The following is a 19,082-nucleotide window of genomic DNA, read 5'->3' as shown; positions in this document are numbered from 1 at the left end:
GGTGGTTCGGGCATGCCACCAGGGCGCCTCCATAGACAGGAGGACACAACTGGGAGGACACCATAGGGCAGTCCAAGGATAAGATGGAGAGATTATATCGCCTCGCTGGCCTGGGGATCCCCGTTTGGAGTTGGACCATGTGGCCAGGAAGTCTTTCTGCTGCTGCTACTACCCCCACAATCCGATCTCAGATTGACGATGAATGGATGGATGGATGTCCAGTGCTAAGGATGGCTTAAGTCTCACAGCTAATGGGGTTTAGGTTTAATCCGGATAGGTTTTAAAAACATAATTTTTCTGGTTCAAACCACATTTTGAGTTGGCTTGAAATGCATATTTGTTTGCAAATTTATTTCAAATTGTCTTTGCAACGCGACTTTGGCAAGATGATGCACCTTTTTCCTGCGTCCTTGTTTAAAAGCCCCATCACAGATGTGGGTGCATCTACACCATTTCCAAATGTGATTTGATCACTTGCAATTAGCTGTGTGGACAGATCGTTTAGTTCTGGTCAAAGGTTTTCAGGGAAAGTTGAAGCTTATGTTGATCAAAACACCAACTATGATTAGCTCAAATTGTCAACCAGGCATGCAATGAAAGTACTAAAGGTCAACACTGTAGTTGCCATGACAACATGTTTTGTCTGGCTGCCATGGTAAGAGGTTTTCTACAACTTTTAAATTACTCAAGTATGGCAGGAATCAGACAGTTTTCTCTGAAAGTGTGTCTGTATGTAAAGACATTATATAAAACATACGATCTAAACATAGTAAACCTTCAGCCAAACACACAACAACAACTTTTTTTATGTCCAATCGATTAGATCAGAAAAGGCCATGGAATTGGGTGTGATCTGCTGGTGCTGTAATGATTACACCCAAACTCAGAGTCCAAGTCAAATCGATAATATTACTGGTCATAAACAGATCATCACAAACGGCTGCATAAAAAGGTGAGTGTGTGTGTGTGTTCGTAGCTGTCACCTCAACCTGGATTATTCATCAACATGGGTTGGGTTGCCATTCAGCACTGAATACACCAGTGGAGTCACATATCAAATAGATTTTGATGGAGCAACAGGGAGCTCCCCTTCACTCACGTCATACTCCAAAAAGTAAACAATGAAGGATTAAATGTGAATTGTTCCATAATTTTAACAGATTTGTATCGCTTTTTGAAATTATACCCGTTTTTTTGTTATTTGTTTCATTTTCACATACCCTGGTATATACAGTAGAACAGTGTTTCTGATTGTCCTCCAACTAACACCAGAAGAAGCTTGTGTACCCACAGTTTGAGAACCATGACCGTATACCCCCACCTAAAAATGAGCAAAGATACATATCAACACTGTTTTTTAAAAGTAGTTTGTCAGTAAGTTAGTAAATTATTTAATTTAATACTTATTTTTGTAGGCAACCAGACCACCAGCACGAGATGACAGTATACTTACCTCAATAAACAACACTTTAAAATAATTTTTTTCCAATGTGACATTAAGTGAAGCTTGAATATGTGCATTTTCCTTTTCAAGCATATTTAATTCAAGACTTAATTCAGTGAGAAATTATCAGGACACAAACAGAGGATGCATCCAGCAACAGTCTAGTACAATGCAGGACCACAGACAGTGACCTTTTGTGACCCCTGCACCGCTTACACTACTCTATATTAAGAAAGAGTGATTGGTTGGCTAATTTTCCTATCTTAAATAATGAAAAACATAACATAAATGCCAGAGAATGTGGGGAGTAATTTGAGCTCACAATAACATGCGTGTCTGCACAAACACTCACTCAGACTCAACACAAGCCTCGCCCCCTCTGTTAGAAAAAAAAATCTACAGAACGTTTCGGTTGCAGTTATATAAGCAGAGGAGGCAGCAGCTCACATCTGCACTTCAATCTGAGGCGTGGTGCGTCAGTGCTGACAGGTACAGCTGCAGTTTCACTTCACACACAGGAGGAGAACTACTACACTTGACTACACTTTAGCCTTCTCACCGGCTGATCCACACCAGCTCCACCAACATGCCAAAGTGTCCGAAATGCAATAAAGAAGTTTACTTCGGTAAGTTTTCTCATTCAGTCATGTATTTGTTTACTTTTATTGTTGCAAGAACATGTGGTTTTTCTGCACAAATAAGGAAGGAGGAAACTGATGTTGAGCAACAGGAAGACAACAAGCACATGCTAAATACCAAAGTGTAATCGGTATTCATTTTTAAATATGGTTATTATACATATACATGCATATGTGTTTATATACATATATATGTATGTATGTGTATATACATATATATATATACACACACATGTAGCGATATTGATTCTATCCACTTTAAAAAAAAAGTGCATTCATTGATGACTAATATGTACACAAGGCTTCAAAACGATGATAATAATGCAAATTTGTCATAATTGGTGCGTAAGTCAGTAATAAGCACTGTAACGATGTAGTGGGTTAACTTAAAGTGTGTGTGTGTATGTTGTGATTCATGCTTAAAAATGAAAAAAACTACTGCATTTGTAATTAGAGAATGCAGTATGTGACACTGGCATGAATAAGTCTGCAAACCGTAGAACTTTTTACTAACATAACATGTATTTTACCGAGTATACTGATCTACTTTTGTCTGAAATGAAATGTCCATGTGACTAAACAATCCAAATAATTAGAATTAAATCCAAAGATTATTATCAGTTTGCATTTTACTTTGTGTTGTTATATTTTGAGGGGAACAGCTTTGAGCAGCTGTTTGTGCTCATCATGTAAAATGCATCATATACATCAAACGTTGACTGCATTCTAAGATTTCATATGAGAAAGTACTTAGGTTTTTAGGTTTTTTTTTTGCTCCCTGCAGGAATTGAATTATCCCTCTTGATGTCTGATTAACTACATGATTAACGGCTGGATGAAGCAGGAGAGGCAGGTTTCCTCTTTCTCATGAGGATACCATTAACGCATGAAGCAGTTACTCCATCCGCTGGATGTAGACAACTCCATTTTACCCTCGTCTTAATCCATTTACAACATTGTCTCCTGCTCTGTAGTGCAACAGGATAGATCTTCTCCAGAGGCCGAGGCAAATAAAAAACACGAAGCCAAGTCTTTGGACTGTCAGTCAAATGAATTTACTGGGGGACTGGGGAACCATCCCTTTCATTTCTCCATTTTTAATGGATAAACCTTCCCCTTCTGGCCAAAACTATCAAACCCTTTTGACTCGGCCAAAAAAAAAAAAAACCCAACCATACAATTTTTGTCATGCAGAGGAAAAGAAAAAAATATGAAGTATGACTGAGGGGAAAGCAGCCTGAAACAAAACCCCTTTTATTCTTGTTTTATCATTGTCTTGAATCAGTTTCCTAAAGCAAACGGGTTTACCAAGTGTCATTCAGCGTGTGATTGTCTCCTGAACACCTCACTACTCCACTCTCCTGCTCCTCATTTGTCTAAATGTTAACAGTCCTCAGATGGAAACAATCAGGCTACTGCTGCTTCACTGTTTGAAGGTGGGGAGACCTGGTCCAGGTCCAACACAAAACAAAAAAAGTTTGCTTTTGCTGGAAACTGGATTATGTTTTCCATTATGACTTTGAGTTATGGGATACCATGTGGTAATTGTGAATGAACACTTAACTGAATTCCAGATCTTCTGAAATTAAACCACAACAGTTGCTTCCAGCTTTTATCTTCATCAGTCATTGTTAACAAGAAACTTTGACTTCTTAAGGTAATATTAGCAATTAAAATATCCAATATATGGATCGAAAATGTTTACTTTGTGTTTTCGTAGTTGTTTAAAATGGTAAAAAAATGAAAAAGACCCCACAAAAAAGCGCTAACACCCATGGTAACCTCTGCAGACACCGATTGTAGAACATCACAGTAGTCATTTGGAGCGCCCCCTGATGTTATAATTCCAAATAATCATGCCTGGAGTTCACTATTCAAGATGGTGGTCCTACTACAACACTAGTGGTGTCTGTGGACATGTTGATACGGCCTTTTTACGTATGAAATACTGCATACTGAACAAGATTAGCCTGCTAGTTAGCAAACCTAGCAATAATTCGCTAATATTAACCACTGAATACACACAGTACAGTCCCACTGGTGTCTGTGGACATGTTATAGTTAATACCACATTTGATGATGTGTCAAAAGGACTATACTAGCTTGATATCACTAAAATGCTAACATTAACCACTGAGAAACCCGACTTGGGAAGTTCTGTAAAAACCGGAATGCATTTAACTCGAGCGTGACGTCATTCGCTTTTCAAAATTGAATCTCACAGTACGAGGCAACTGGAAAAGCGCTATTATGCCACAGTTTGCTTAGTTGAAGGTAAAGAAACAGATGGAGGAACAAATGGGTAACAGAACCTGCACGGCAACACCTTTCAGTTGATTACCTGATGGGCGTAGCCTTAGCGTAGTCATGATAGCTGTATCAGTTTTCTTAATTAACACTGTAAATAAGAAAGCAAGAAGCGTAGAATAATGAATGATTCCTTTAATACGTCAAGGCTTAAGTATTTAGTGAGTGCAAAGAGAGTTCCTACATTTAGAATCTGTGAACGCTTTAGCCTCTTTGTTTTCAGGCGGACAAACTGTTATTCAACCTCTCCATTAAGCTCTTTCTGTGGATGGCCTGATGTGAATAGCTGTGTTTTCTTTCTGTTTTCCATTCACATTTGAGGTATTTGTTTACTCTGGACTGCCTCCATAAAGATCCAGACTGCATGAGTTGATGCAGAGAATAGATTGGACGCACTCTACTGTCCGTCACGGCCCGCTTCTTGTCACGATATCACGTTAAACAAACAACCCATACACATATAAAACACACGCTTTATCTGATCCATATACAATCCGGAGGAAATTGAATTACATGTGCGTCAGCGTAACTGATGCTGGTGGACTTTGAGGTGTGGACAGGTAGGAGCGCTCTGCTCTCTCACAAAGTTCACTGTTGTGTTATTTGAAGTTAAGTACAGTAATTATTTTTGGGTCATTCCGAACACATTGTTCCGAGGGGCTGACCTCACCCTGTCTCTGTTTTCCACTGCCTGTTACATAATGTCATGCCCCATCAGGCTATTTTTAGGGAGGAAATATCATGTCATATCCAAATATTGTTTGGGTTTTGAGGCCCATGTGGCATTTGCTCTCCTCCCTGAACTTAGAAAGTCTTACAACACATCTCTTTGAGGAGATGGTGGCAGACCATGATGATACGTACATTTTTACCACATCCTTTGCTTTTTGAGACGCATGTGATCCAGTCGTGATCTATCTTTGCACACAGATTTAAAGACATCTTAACTATGTCCATCTACTTCAATAAACAGCATTGATTCTTCCCCTCTTTTACAGTCCTCCTGGTGGCTGTTGGTGCAGATAAAGACCGTCTTTATCAGAGTTTATGAGGGAAAAGGAAAGATTCATTGGGGACACTAAAGCACCACACCCAAGCAATCAGCTCAAAATGATCTGCAAAGTTGATCTAAAACTGATATTCACTTTAGCCTGAGAGTCCTTAAGTGACCAGCAGACACCGCATTGACCCCTGTGATGCTTCTTTCTCCTCTACAGGCGACAATAGCTCTCTTTGTAGTGGAAGTTGAAATTAATTTGTGTCTTTTATTGTTGTTTTTTTTTTTTGGCAGCCGAGAAGGTGACGTCAATGGGGAAGGACTATCACAGGCCCTGTCTGAAGTGTGAGAAGTGCAACAAGACCCTGTCAGCAGGCTCACATGCAGTGGTGAGATTTACATGACAGACACGACGACTTTGAATCATGCAAATTACATTTTCTTCTAAGAAGAAAAAGAGTCTCATGATAAAGTGGACAACCCAATCTACAATATTTAAGTTTGACTTTGATTGTATATATGCATAAGGCTTGTTTTCGTAGTGACTGGTTAAATAATGTCACAACTGAATCAAAGAGCTAAAAAGCTGGAGGAGGAATTTACACAAAGATTGGAAGACATTGGAACTGGAACTGGAACTCGACCTCCTCTCTTTTTCCTTATCTGATGTGTTGTTTGTTAGATTTATTATTTGCTTAGTGTCTGGTTTCCTTCTTGTGTATGTATACCATCAACCTTCCTCAGAACTAAAGGTGTAAATGTACCTCTTCCTCAGCACGATGACAAGCCTTACTGCCACAACCCCTGCTACAGTGCTCTGTTTGGACCTGGCGGTAAGGATGTTCACGTCACTCCTCTGCTTTAATTAAGGAATGAGCTCGCGTTGACTCCGAGTGACAGACGAAACTCAGTCAACCTTTGGTCGTCCAGGAAGACACCCAGTTGTGATGTGATAGTGCCACTGAGGCTGTAAATGTTGCTATCAAACACGCTCTGTCACCTGATAGGATCACACACATACACTCTGTGAACCAGCCGTTACATAATTAATAGCATCCGTTAACACAGCTGGAAATTGGAGCCAGATGTCTATTTTTTGCACACCTTGGCGACAGCCAGAAGCCAGGTTGTCGTCTTTTAGACATGAACTCTCAAGAATGCCTTGAGGAAATGTCTTCAAATTTGGTACAACCATTTACTTGGACGGACACAAGAACTGATTCGAATTTGGTGGTCGAAGGTCAAAGTTCAAGTTCACTGTCATCTTTCAATGTTTGATATTGTCTTAGAATTGTTTGATGCTCAAAAGTCATGAACATGATATTTAAATAAATGTAAATGTATTTACATCTGGTCCAAAAGTTATCTTGGACTTAATGTAGTCCAGGGATTTATTCCACTGTCCGCTGTCTGACTACTACAGACACCCTGTAGTAGTCAATGAGAAGTGTCTTTATCTACATTTGGGTGGCCAAACAACAAGGTCACAGTGGCTTCACAAAACATGTTTTTGGCTTTTTAAATGGGAAAAATCCTTCAATATGTTATTTGAGTCTAGAAAAGAACTTTTGTCACAACCACTGGCCTGTAACTGTTTTTCCTTTTTGAGTAAATGTGACTCCCTCTCTTTGTCCCTTTCCTCTCAGGCTTTGGTCGCGGTGGATCCGAGAGCTACAAATATTAGAGAGGTACACACGATCATTCATCCATCAACTCATTTGCTTATGTTTGTTCCTGTCATACATTTTCCTGACATTTGTTTCACTTGGACTTCGGCCATAAGCAAATCCATTCCTGGAGGCCTGTGGTGTTTATTGACACGTGTGTTTTCTTTGCTCCATCGTCAGGTTAAGGCTTCACAGTAAACAAAGAAAATGATGCTTGGAAACCGGATCGAAGATGCTAGTGTTGCTCACGAGTCCCAATACAAACCAGCAAATTGTGTTCTGATCAAGAGGAAAAATTTTGAGTGTGTGTGTTTTATGTCATCCGTGATACAGCAATGACAAACCTTTGTTTAATGACATCTGATTAAACACTTCTCAAAACTTGTGTCATGCGATTTGTCTTTATATATTTAAATCTTATTTACTGGCGCACAGGGCTGCATAATATGGCACGTCACTACAGTAAACCACAAGTTTTCATAGTGGATTTCTTCTTTTTTTCCTACTTTTTTCAACATCACAATTCACTTCAATCACTTTGGCTTTAGATTATGGCCAAACTGCACAGAATAAGTAAAATAAACTGGTGTTTCATTCCATTAAAACAGTCTTGCAGCATCATTAATGAATATATTCTAACAAATGCACAGGCTCAGAGGATTTTAAAAGCTAAACCCGGCACATGCTGGTGCATTGTGGGTAGCAGCTGGAGCAGCTGAGGCCATCGTCGTGAGTCTTTACAGATCCACCAGATGCTTCCTCTCTGGTACTTTCTCAGCTCGGATGCCAAACTTAAGCTCCGCCCGGGCCGCCCTCATTGTCCAAGAATCACGCAGCAGCCGTTTACCTCCGCCATCATCGCAGCCTGGCTGTTGCCATGGCAACAGACACAAACAGGCCCCAACAGACAGCCCCTGTGGTCGTCCGCCTGGCTGTCACTCGGATTCTCTACAACAAAGATGCTCACTGTCACAGAGACAGAGGACAGTGATGAAGACATTTTTCAGCTTCTTCGTGAAGCTGATTGTGAAACACTGAACAAAAACAGCTTCTTCTTACATTTTGGCTTCATACTAGGTTTATGTTTTCTTAATTTCCAATGATCTTTTAATTCAGACGAAAATCTCAACAACAATTCAACAAATTGCTTTGAAATTCTAACACAACAAATTTGGTTCACTAAGAAGTATGAGGTTTACATTTGTGTCTCAACAGCCACTGGAAAGATTTTAGGACTTTCATTTGCAAATGGACCATTTCCAATAACATTGGTTCTCATTTAACCTTGCATCTTTTGCCATATAACTTAATATAATAATATATGTATATAACTTGTACTAGCAAGGACATAACATAACATTTTATACAAAAACTGCAGATCAAAGGTTTTTACCAATACAAAATTAAAAGGAATAGAATAAAAGATAAAGTGTATAGTTGGATAAATAGGAATATTGGTTGCTTGGATCAAACTGTAGATGAACTGAAGCTCACATCAAATACAGAGATTAAATCAAAATGAAAAGAGTCTGAATGAAAATGAGAAATGTGATATATTTGACAAACAAACGCATGATTACAACAACAACAAAAAGCAGAGGATCATGGTCATGAAACTATTTCAAAACAGATGCCTGTTGATGGAAAATCATAGTTCACTGTAAACTGGATTTAATCCTGTGTCTAAATATTTCGTGTTTTGATGTGGTTTGGAGGAGAGAGAGTTTACATTCCTGCTCAGAAAATTATCATTTTCAATTCAGGGCGCAAATACCTCTCTTTCAGTCAGGCTTTGCACAGGAAGTGCTGCATACTTTGTCGCCATGGTGACACATTGAGATATTAGCAAGAAACCAGGAACATTACTCAAGATCACAGTTTGATGGCCGACCTGATAAAATGCTGTGGTTCCGCTGTTGAAACAGTAACCAGACTGCAAACGCACCACGAATGAGTGAAAACACAATGTAGATGCACTCAGTGAAGGAAGCAGCAGGCGGCAAATTCACATTATTTCTGGCTCCAAGAAGCACATGCTTGATTCATGACGTTGAGGCCTAATGGCTAATTTCCTGACGCGATGATAATGGAGGCATCAGGGAGGCAGTGAGCACATTTATAAAGCACTTAAGGTGACTTACACTGCAGTTAAAGTGAAGTGTTGCCAGTTTTTTGTTTTTTCTTTTTCAAGCAGGAGGAGCGAGAGAAGCCGGAGTAATTTCCTCCAACGAAGACCTGCTGTGACAACAAGCATCAGACGCCCTTCAGTCATGAAGCTGTAAAAGTAGAACCATTAACATCTCAATTAACGAGTGTAGACGCAATATGTGGCTTTTATTACTCAGGCTTACATGTACAGTAAAGCCCTGGGTGGCCACGAGTCCTTAAGTCAGTCAAATATAGACGTTCACTCTTTGATACAGTTCAATGTGCATAGTCTCAAATACATTATCTCAAGGCTCTGTACACAGTAAGGCAAAAACCTTTACAATATTATGGAGAGAAGAGACAATGAGCAAACACTTGGCATCAGTGGAGGGGAAAAAACTCCCTTTTAACAGGAAGAAATCCCATGTGCAGCCATCTGCCTAGACAGGTTGTGGTGAAAGGAGAAATAGGTGACAAAGGAAAGGGGAGACAAAGGACAAGAGGGAGGTGAGGTAGAGACAGAAGAGACCAGGAGCAGATATAGTATATAACAATTAAATTTAATCTATAGGGTTACAGTATAGTCCAGATTACAATGACGAGGGAGACACTAAATTCCAAACGTAATCGGTATAAGAGACCGTTTACCAGTTGTATAAGGAGTCATAGCAAAACAGAGCAAACACAACTGGTTACGTAACTCATCCATCCATCTTCTACTTCTTTATCCTCAACATGAGGGTCGCAGGGGGCGCTGGTGCCAATCCCAGCTGACAAAGGCGGGAAGCACCCTGGATAGGGCGCCAGTCCAGTCCCGGCGCCAGATTTAGAAAAGAAAAAGTGGGGGAAAAACAGCTGTTCAGTAGCGGTGGGCAATATGAGCTTAAAGTTATAACACAATATTCCATGATATCACAGTAAATACATTCATTAGGATATTTCACATGGAAAATATAACATGGGCAAGTGATGTGATTCATCATCTGGAGATGACGAATGTAATCTGTACAACATTACTTTGGATAATTAGGACCTTAATGTGTCTTTACCCAGTGGCTTTAAGTATGAGAGTATCAGTGTTTATGAAGCAACAGAATCACCCAGTCTTGTAAAAGATGATTTGTGGACCCTTTAAAAAAAAAAAAAAAATCTCACTCAGGAAGATTACCACAGTGCGTCTGCTGGCCCTCCTGGTATTTTTTTTGTTTTATGACAGGATATTTCTCATGTTACTTCCAATAAAAACAGACAATACTGATGGCGGCGGGAACACAACACGACTGCACAATAATTGTGTAAGAGTGGAGATTTTAAAACTCTATCAGATGTGTGAAGCCATAAAAATCAGGGCCTGCCAGTTTTATAATGAACACACACACATTCTTGCACAGCATTTGGTGATGACACTCACAGACATAATTAAGTGCCTCACTCAAACTGAAACCAAGACTTAACCCTTTAAAGTTGTGAGGACTAACCATTAGTTTCACTAATGTTTGGTTTTACAGTCCTATAAAGTATCTTAAAGGGAAGTTGAAGTCACTTTTTTATAATATTACTTAAATAAAAGTCTTAAAGTATATGACATTTGCTGTACTTGAGTATCAAAGGTAATTTTCTGATATAAAAAGTACAGTTCTAGTACTACTAGTTGTTTTCAGTGTACTGAATCATTAGAATCAGTTCATTAAAAAGAGTTCAGTACTTCCTGCATGAACTGAACTGTACCATAACCACGGAACGCCTAACTCTAACATTAAACTAACCAAATTACAAGCCTGTTCTTCAGAAATGAGGTCCACTCTCATTAGAACCAGGTTTTGGTCTCCACAAGGACTACTGGTCCTGACCAGATCAGTGTTTACGCCAGGTAAGGTCCTAAAAGTACACACAGTGTAATATTTGTGCTTCCCAGTGTCTTTGTTCGTTGCACTGCTCTATTTCATTGTCCCTGTTTGTTTCATATCCTGACCCTCACCTGCTTTTTGGCTATTTTTTTCCCCTTTTGTGTTTCATTAAGACATCATTTCTTGTAAAGCAGCGCTGCCTTCGGCAAACCCTGGTGACCACTCCACTTTACATCCACCATGACCACGAGGACTGGTCCAGTGCTCTTATTAAGATGCATTTAATGAAAAACATGTACAAAATTACATGGTAATTAGTCTCAGATATCTCACTCCAGATGTGGTGGACTGACTAACTGCGTCACTCTAGAATAGAATAGAATATCCCAGACATTTTTTATATATACTGTATATGTATGTATATATATATGTATATTTAGAAATGTTGAATAGTAAAAAAAAAGGTACTGATTTGAGAAAACAAAAAAATCTAATTTGTTTTATTTAAATTGTCTGAGGTACAGACTAAACAAAAGAGTCCAGGCTTTAGTTTAGTGGGGTTTGGCCTCAGGCTCCTGCTGAGCTCGGATCTGATGACCAGGCCCGTATCATGTTGACCTAGAGCAGAATGATGGAAATGATTAGTGTTTACTTATTTCCTTTCTCTACAAAGAGGATGAGCACCTGACCACATTCACCTGGATCATTTCTGATGTTGCCGGTGCCTCGAGGGGAACTGGTTCAACTGTATGACGTGATAAATAACATGTGGTCTCTGTGTGTCCCTGTGATGGATGCGCCGCAGTACCAGCACACAAATAGTTCTCCATTTTGTGTTTTTATATGTAAAAGATGAGAGCCATTATTCAAAGTCAAAGAAACTGATGAGTGGGGATTATCTTTTCTGGAATTTGGTGATTCAGTATTTCCCTCTGAAATCGTCTCTGATCTTAAATTTTCTCCAGCTGTGAGATAATTTGATAAAGTTGGGTTCTTGCACTCGGTCTCATGTCATAGCACAGAAAACATACACTGCATAGTATTGTTTCATAGACAACAGCACTGGTATATGTTCATCTATAAAGCTCTGCTGGGTAAACTCCCACAATATCCCAGCACCCTTCTCTCTGTGTCAGCTCTAGTAATCACCATATGCACGCCTCCAAGTGGTTGCTCTAGAACAGGGGTGTCAAACATATGGCCCGGGGGCCAGAACCGGCCCGCCAGAGGGTCCAATCCGGCCGACAGGATGAATTTGTTGAAATTTCACACTAATCTAAACGTAATGTCAAATGCTCCAGATACCCGTGACTAAATGTTTGTGGCTTTATAGATCCAGTGTGCTGTGTAAATAGCACATTTAGGCATGATATTGTTGAAATTGCACTTATATTTCTCAAGAAATTTCATGTTTTGTGAAATTATCCTTCATTAAATGTAAAACAAGAGAAAAAACAAAGGAGTTCTTGTTGCTCATAGGTTATTGTTCTATTATTTTGCTATTTTTACTGGTCCGGCCCCCTTGAGATCAAATTGTGCTGTATGTGGCCCCTGAACAAAAATGAGTTTGACACTCTAGAATGTTGTTTGACAGACTCTGGCAAAAAAGCATTTCCTTGAGCACCATGTCATGGAATAATCTCCAAAAAAAAACTAAAATCAATCATATCCATTAATGATTTTTAAGTGTCATAAAGAATGCAGTGAAGGGGGAATGACATTTCTTGTTAATTTGTGTCATCATGTATGTGTTTTTATAACGTTTTGGTTTTGTATGGCTGTTATGGCCAGGTCTCCATTGTAAAAGAGAGCTCTAATTTCAATGGGATTTACTGGTTAAATAGGAGTAATTCAAATGTGCTCTAATGTATCGACAACAGCACCACCTGCTGGATTTAAGTCTACATTACAATAAAAATACAGTGCTGAGTTGCCTTGGAGTGCTGCGTCATCATTAAAGGCACTGACGATATATGACTATCTTTGTAATTTTAAAACTTTACACAACTACCTTTTTTCGATTTGTGTGGATGTACGTTTAATAAATATAACTTCCTGTTTCCGCTGGTTTCAAACCACGTGACTCGTACGTTCAGGCGCACAGCGGAAGTGGAGCTGAGCTCAGTCAGTCATGGCGAGCAGCCGCACGGACACAGCGATGTCACAGAGTAAACAGCACTCGTTCATTTGCTGTTTGTTCCTTGTGATACAGTTAACGACGGTGCCAGTTTGGACCAAACCGGACAGCCTTAGAGAAGTCACCGACGGCAACTGGGAAGAAATCCTCACCGGAGAATGGATGATTGAATTGTGAGTGTCACGCTGCTAACGGCTAAACGGGTATCTAGATCGTCGTTAACGCTTGTGTAAATGTGTTGCATAATTCCAGTGTCTTCTGAGTTAGATGTTCCGCTTAACTTATTCAATATTTGCCCCTGTTGACCCCGAACAAGTTGTTAAAATGTGTGTTTATGGTAGTAACTACTATGCTATATGGCCATTACAGGCTAATAACTAGCGCTGACAGCTAGCCAAATGTCAACATCATGTCGGATATCGACTTCTTTTTTAAGAAAGTGGTTTATAACGTGTCAAATGTGTCCGTACCCTCCCTCCCTCTTCCCCTTGCCCCCTCCACCAGCTATGCTCCCTGGTGTCCGGCCTGTCAGCAGCTGCAGTCGGTGTGGAAGGAGTTTGCAGACTGGGGGGAGGACATGGGGGTCAACATAGCCAAGGTGGACGTCACAGAACAACCAGGTCAGTCTGAATAACCTTTACCATCCATTCATCCGTCTTCTACCTCTCTATCCCGCACACGAGGTTCATGTGTGCAAAGTTGCCAAAAAGGCGGGGTACATCCTGGACATGTTGCCAGGCCATCACAGAACCACATAGAGACAAACAACCCTCTACTCTCACTAAACCTGCAGTCAATGTAGAGTGTCCAAGTTGCCTAATCCCCAAGTCTGCATGTCTTTAGACTGTGGGAGGAAACAGGAGAACCCGGAAAAAACCTATGCACACACGGGGAGAACAAGCAAACTCCATGTAGAAAGGCAAGAAATGGAACCACTACGTGAACCGTGTGGCCCATACCTTTTACCAACAGGCAAATTTGGTGTGAACCCTCTGTGTAATAACAAACCACAGCTTCAGGTGAACAAGGTGCAAACGCAGGTGTATTATGGTGTTTGTGCAAAATGCGTATTATTGTGAGTTGAACTCCTCTACTGCTCATTGTGACATTTCCTCTAAGGGAGTCTTGATGTTGTCGACGAGACGTTGTCGGTCTAATAATGAGTCAGAACCGTTCCTTCCTGCTCACTGACTGTGCTCTTCTCCTCCCTCTGTTTAGGTCTGAGTGGACGATTCATCATCACTTCACTTCCTACTATTTATCAGTGAGTTCTTGGTTACATTGTGGTCTGTATTACTTCCTCTTTTATGTGACTCTTAGCAGTGTCACTGAAGAAAATCTGTGCTCCACTCATTCATCTTTAGTCTTCAGAATATTAATCTGTAATTAGTTTTGATAACTGATTTAACTGCCTTTTAAATTACTTTATAATCATTTTGAAAATGAGCTGCTTTTCCCGTAACTCAGTATTTATTTAGTTTATTACGGGGAAATTGTGAGACTACATCGGAACAGGAAGTGGATGGATCATTGCAACGAAAATCAGTATCTGTATGTGTGTCTGTGTGTGTTCTAGCTGTAAGGATGGCGTCTTCCGGAAGTACCAGGGAGCGCGCACGAAAGATGACTTTCTTAGCTTCGTCGATGAGCAGAAATGGACAGCTGTGGAGCCAATTTCATCTTGGTTCGGGCCGTCATCATTTTTGTGAGTTCACAATATGGCTGAATCCTAATCACAATTATTTGGGTCAAAGTTTAAATCCGGATTACTCATTGACTTGAAGTATAAAGAAGTGGATTTTATTGCACGTAAAAAAAAGTGGCATTGAACATGAAAGTTTGAATGAACCTTTTGTATTTACCTTAAAATCACTGTAAATTATTGCATCGCTGCGTGATTCCACTGAATGCCCATGTTCTATTTTGCTGTTTTCTGAATAAAAGCCCCCGTTCTGTTATAATTGTTTGGGGCCATAATCATAATTAGAATACACATTTTACTGCCCGAGTTCACGGCTTCATCTGATTCCTTAAACGGTGTCTGGACAAATCGTAGTTCATCAGCTCTGAGAGGTTTCTGCAGTTAAAACACAGTTGAATTTTCTTATTTACTCAGTTCAGTAATGCAACACCAGTGTTGTACAGCTTTACCTTGAACTAACTGTCAGCTCTATTTTTAGCGTCGCTGTGCCTTTGCAGTCTATTCATGTCGCCATCAGACAAATGTGATCTCATTTACACGCTGTCACTTCTCTTGTTTTGACAGGATGAATTCAATGTCTGCTTTGTTCAAGCTCTCCATGTTTATCCGGGTAAGTGAAGAGTCCTCTCTGTCAGTATACAGGTTATTACACTCTGTCTAGTTAGTTATTGTTCATACTACTTCCCACAGTCCTTTCATGGAAGAAAGCGCTGTCAACTGTGCAAATAAAACGTGCTTTAAATGCAAAGTGAAGTGGATGTCAGAGAAAAAACCCTGATATAGTTGAAAGTATGAAAGAAAGTTTTTTTTGATTTTTTTAACAAAGTAATCTTAGAAGAAGTAGAATTCAAACCTCATTTTAACAGGCATATTTGTTCAGAGCTATTGGAGTAATACATATTTGATTTTCTTCTTTCTTGTACTAAAAACAGGATGAAGTAGGTGATATCAATTAATTATGAATGATGTTGTTATACGGAGCAAAGAAGCCAGGGAATGTTTGCATTTACGAGGCAGAAAAATCAGCAGTGCTTGTTGTAATTATTTAAAACCCAAAAAAAATAGTTCCATAATTGATTAGTCAAGGCATCCCTTTGTTTGTATGAACTGGTCTTTTTTTTTTTACAACCTGTGCTAAAAGAGTTTTTGTCCTTGTCCAGCGTTGTCACAATTACATGACCGAGCATCTGGGGATTCCTGTTTGGGGCTCGTACGTGATCTTCGGCTTGGCCACTCTGTTCTCTGGCCTTGTGCTCGGACTGGTGAGAAATTATTCCGCTTGTATTATCAGTGTTTGGATTTGGATTTAGATTGTTGCAGCAGTGAAAAGGGCAGAGAATAAACGGTGGTTAACGGTTGCTGTTGTCCTCGTCCTTTGCAGTTACTGGTGTTCATCGCAGACTTTGTCTTCCCCTCAAGACGCTTTTCCTCGCCTGACTACTACCAGAGTGAGTTTCATTCGAGTGTCCCGATGACTGCTTGTGATCTTTACACTGCTGAAATGATTGAGGTCTCTCTAATGTCCCGCCCGCAGAGAAACAAACGATGGAGCAGGCGAGGTTAATCCACCAACAAGAGGACGCGCACGAGGCCGACGGCGAGGAAGAGGAGGACGACGAGGACGACGAGGAGGACGGGGACCAGGGCGATGTCTGGAGGAGAAGGAGACGAGGGTCCCCCGAGGGTCGCCCTGAGCCCAGGGGTCAGGGTCTGCCCGACGAAGCCCTGAGGAAGAGGGTGGTGCGCACCCGCGAGGAGCAGGAGGAAGAGGAGGAGGACACCTAGAGCGTCACATGGCCTGTACTCCTTTTTTGAAAAGAATGCCGTGGAGACAGCAGAGCTGGAGGAGCTTTGGTCCCGAGCAACAGAGTTTACAGCAGGGAGCCCTCAACTTCCCTTTGTCACCTCCCCTTCTCCTCCTTCCTCCTTTTACCGTGGCCCTCCAGAAACACCCAGTTTCTTTTCTTCTCCTTCCCTTGTTTTTGAACGGGAGCGCTTTAGACTCACCGCTGCCGCCCTCTCTGCCTGAGCAGCAGGCTGGAAAAAAAAAGGCTACAACACTCCTGACACCTGTTTTCACGTGCGGGAACAAAAAAGCGCCAGGCTGAGGTTTAGTGATGAAGAGCAGTGGAGCTGGATTTTGCCGGGTTGTTTATGCTATGCATCTTTTTTTTCTTTTCTTCCTTTTTTTTTTATGTATTATATGTTTTTTCTCTATGAATTATTATCCCAGGCTTTGTGTTTTAGCCTCATCGTCGAGTTTTACTCCTCTGCTGAAGTGTACGTGCAAGTATTTTATGTTTCATAGTGTGTTTTACGAACCGTGAATTAACAATCTTTGACACACCGTTCCATAACAATTATGCGGGAGAGAGTGATTAAAAAAAAAGAAAGAAAATTAAAACGTCCACGTGTTGTAAATTTATAACTTAAAACTCCAAGGTTTAATGTTACAGTGACTTTTTTCATGTGTCCATTTAAATTGGAGGTCTGTTGGTTGTCAGTCAAGTATTACATATTGGACCTTTATCACTGCTGCAGGAAGTTAATTCGTTGAGATTTTCCCACGCTGCCTAAACACGGACAATAATGTCACTTTTCTAAAGTAGCTATTAATAATATAATGGTGTAGGTCGTAGTGTAAGATAGACATACAATAATATCAATAATATTAATAATACAGATTTGTGGGGCCCTCAGTTGGCCAAACAAGAACAAAACCTGATTCATGTGTTCATTTTTGGGACAGAAAGGCTACTTCCATTCTTTCTTTAGTTTTTTTTTTTTCTTTAGTATGTGCATGCCGTAATCTAATGAAAGAGATGAATCATTTCTTTTTAGAAATGGGTCCAAACACTGCTCAGGTGTGTGGAACGGTGCAAGGACAATGAAAACAAACAGCAACAAACCAACAAAGTTCAAAGTGGACTTTGGATTAAGTCTAAACAAAAAAAGTCTGATCTTAACATGAATTTACAAAGTTGATTTAATCGAGTTTACATTGAATAAAAATGTCCTCGCTCATGAGCACAGCCTGTAACATTTCAACTTTGTAAAGCATCAGTGTGTGTGTGTGTTTCAAATCTACAAAACACTCTTATTATGATTTAAATGCTTTTTTTATTACGAAACAAACATAAAAATCTCTTTACTCTCTGTTGTGGAGGTAAAACGAGGTTGTTTTTTCATTATTGACCTGACCACATTTACAGCTTGTAGCATTGACAGTCAGCTGTGCTCCTCATTGTTTTAACATTTATTTGAATAAAGGATTAATTCTGATTTCAGTCTCCTTTTGTATTGACTGACACAGATATGAACCTCCATTGTTCATGTTTAATAATCACAAATGTACAATGGAGGGGATAAAAAAAAACATGCTCACAGCTGGAAGAAATTTAAAATGCTGGACGCTTCTGAGCTCCGGGAGAAGTGGACAATAAAAAAATCCAACATTTGGAAGAGTTGTGTCAAACCATAAAGTATATATATATATATATATATATATATATATATAGAAGGTTTTTGGGGCATGGCTCACATCTGTATCACATCATGGGCTTGCAGACAGACAATGGAAACATTTACCTCACAGATTTTATCTGTTCATCATAATCTTACACATTATTTTTATCATTTATTTAATCAGGCAGACTCATATTGTTTTGTTTTTATGTATTTTATTGATTTCCAAATTTCAATATTGGTTGCCAGGTTTGCTGTATCTTCCTTTGTGTTCCACTGTGGTCATGTAACATACTGTGTTTTTTTTTGTTTTGTTTTTTTAAATTAACCCTTTAACACCTATGCCTCAAAATGTTTTAATATTTTAACCATAAAGGGCCAGAAAGTGTCCTGTGACTAAGTGCGTTTGCCCATTTTTCCAGAATAACTTTCAATATTTGGCAGTTATTTATGATTTACTGCAGAAAAAACAAAACGTTTTATTGAGAAAAAAAACCCAACAAAATGGCAACTAGGTACAGGTGTTTTAATAACTCCTCTCTGGTGACAAAGACACTGATTCACTGGCTTCCTGCAACAGCGCGAGTGACATAATATTATATATATAAGTGTAAAATCATACATATAAGTAGAATAAATGTTATGTGATACTTTAAGATATAACGAATTATTACCAGCAGATGTCATTGTTGCATTGTTTTTTTTGGTTAATGCTCAGACTCATAATTAC

At 39.7% G+C, this 19,082-nt stretch overlaps 2 protein-coding genes across 3 annotated transcripts; both read left to right on the top strand.

Moving 5' to 3' along the window:
• Window positions 1–1,879: 1,879 nt before the first annotated feature.
• crip1 (cysteine-rich protein 1) lies at window positions 1,880–7,438 on the top strand. 2 transcript variants are annotated; one of them, XM_044047227.1, is made up of 5 exons: window positions 1,880–2,070; window positions 5,681–5,775; window positions 6,162–6,219; window positions 7,033–7,074; window positions 7,156–7,252. In XM_044047227.1, exons 1-4 carry the CDS (start codon window positions 2,031–2,033, stop codon window positions 7,068–7,070), a joined length of 231 nt encoding a protein of 76 aa, XP_043903162.1. In that variant the 5' UTR covers window positions 1,880–2,030; the 3' UTR covers window positions 7,071–7,074; window positions 7,156–7,252. The 2 variants fall into 2 exon arrangements, with proteins under 2 accessions (XP_043903162.1, XP_043903161.1); XM_044047226.1 differs by having other exon boundaries at window positions 1,881–2,070; window positions 7,234–7,438.
• Window positions 7,439–13,140: 5,702 nt separating this feature from the next.
• On the top strand, window positions 13,141–18,169 carry LOC122783419 (thioredoxin-related transmembrane protein 1-like). The gene is made up of 8 exons (XM_044048200.1): window positions 13,141–13,358; window positions 13,690–13,805; window positions 14,404–14,449; window positions 14,762–14,890; window positions 15,452–15,497; window positions 16,048–16,149; window positions 16,269–16,335; window positions 16,422–18,169. Exons 1-8 carry the CDS (start codon window positions 13,180–13,182, stop codon window positions 16,670–16,672), a joined length of 936 nt encoding a protein of 311 aa, XP_043904135.1. The 5' UTR covers window positions 13,141–13,179; the 3' UTR covers window positions 16,673–18,169.
• The last annotated feature ends 913 nt before the right edge of the window (window positions 18,170–19,082 follow it).

This window comes from Solea senegalensis, linkage group LG16 (assembly GCF_019176455.1).
Source record: "Solea senegalensis isolate Sse05_10M linkage group LG16, IFAPA_SoseM_1, whole genome shotgun sequence".
NCBI lineage: Eukaryota > Metazoa > Chordata > Actinopteri > Pleuronectiformes > Soleidae > Solea > Solea senegalensis.
Note: the sequence above shows the minus strand (reverse complement) of the source record. Positions and strands in the feature narration are given on the sequence as shown.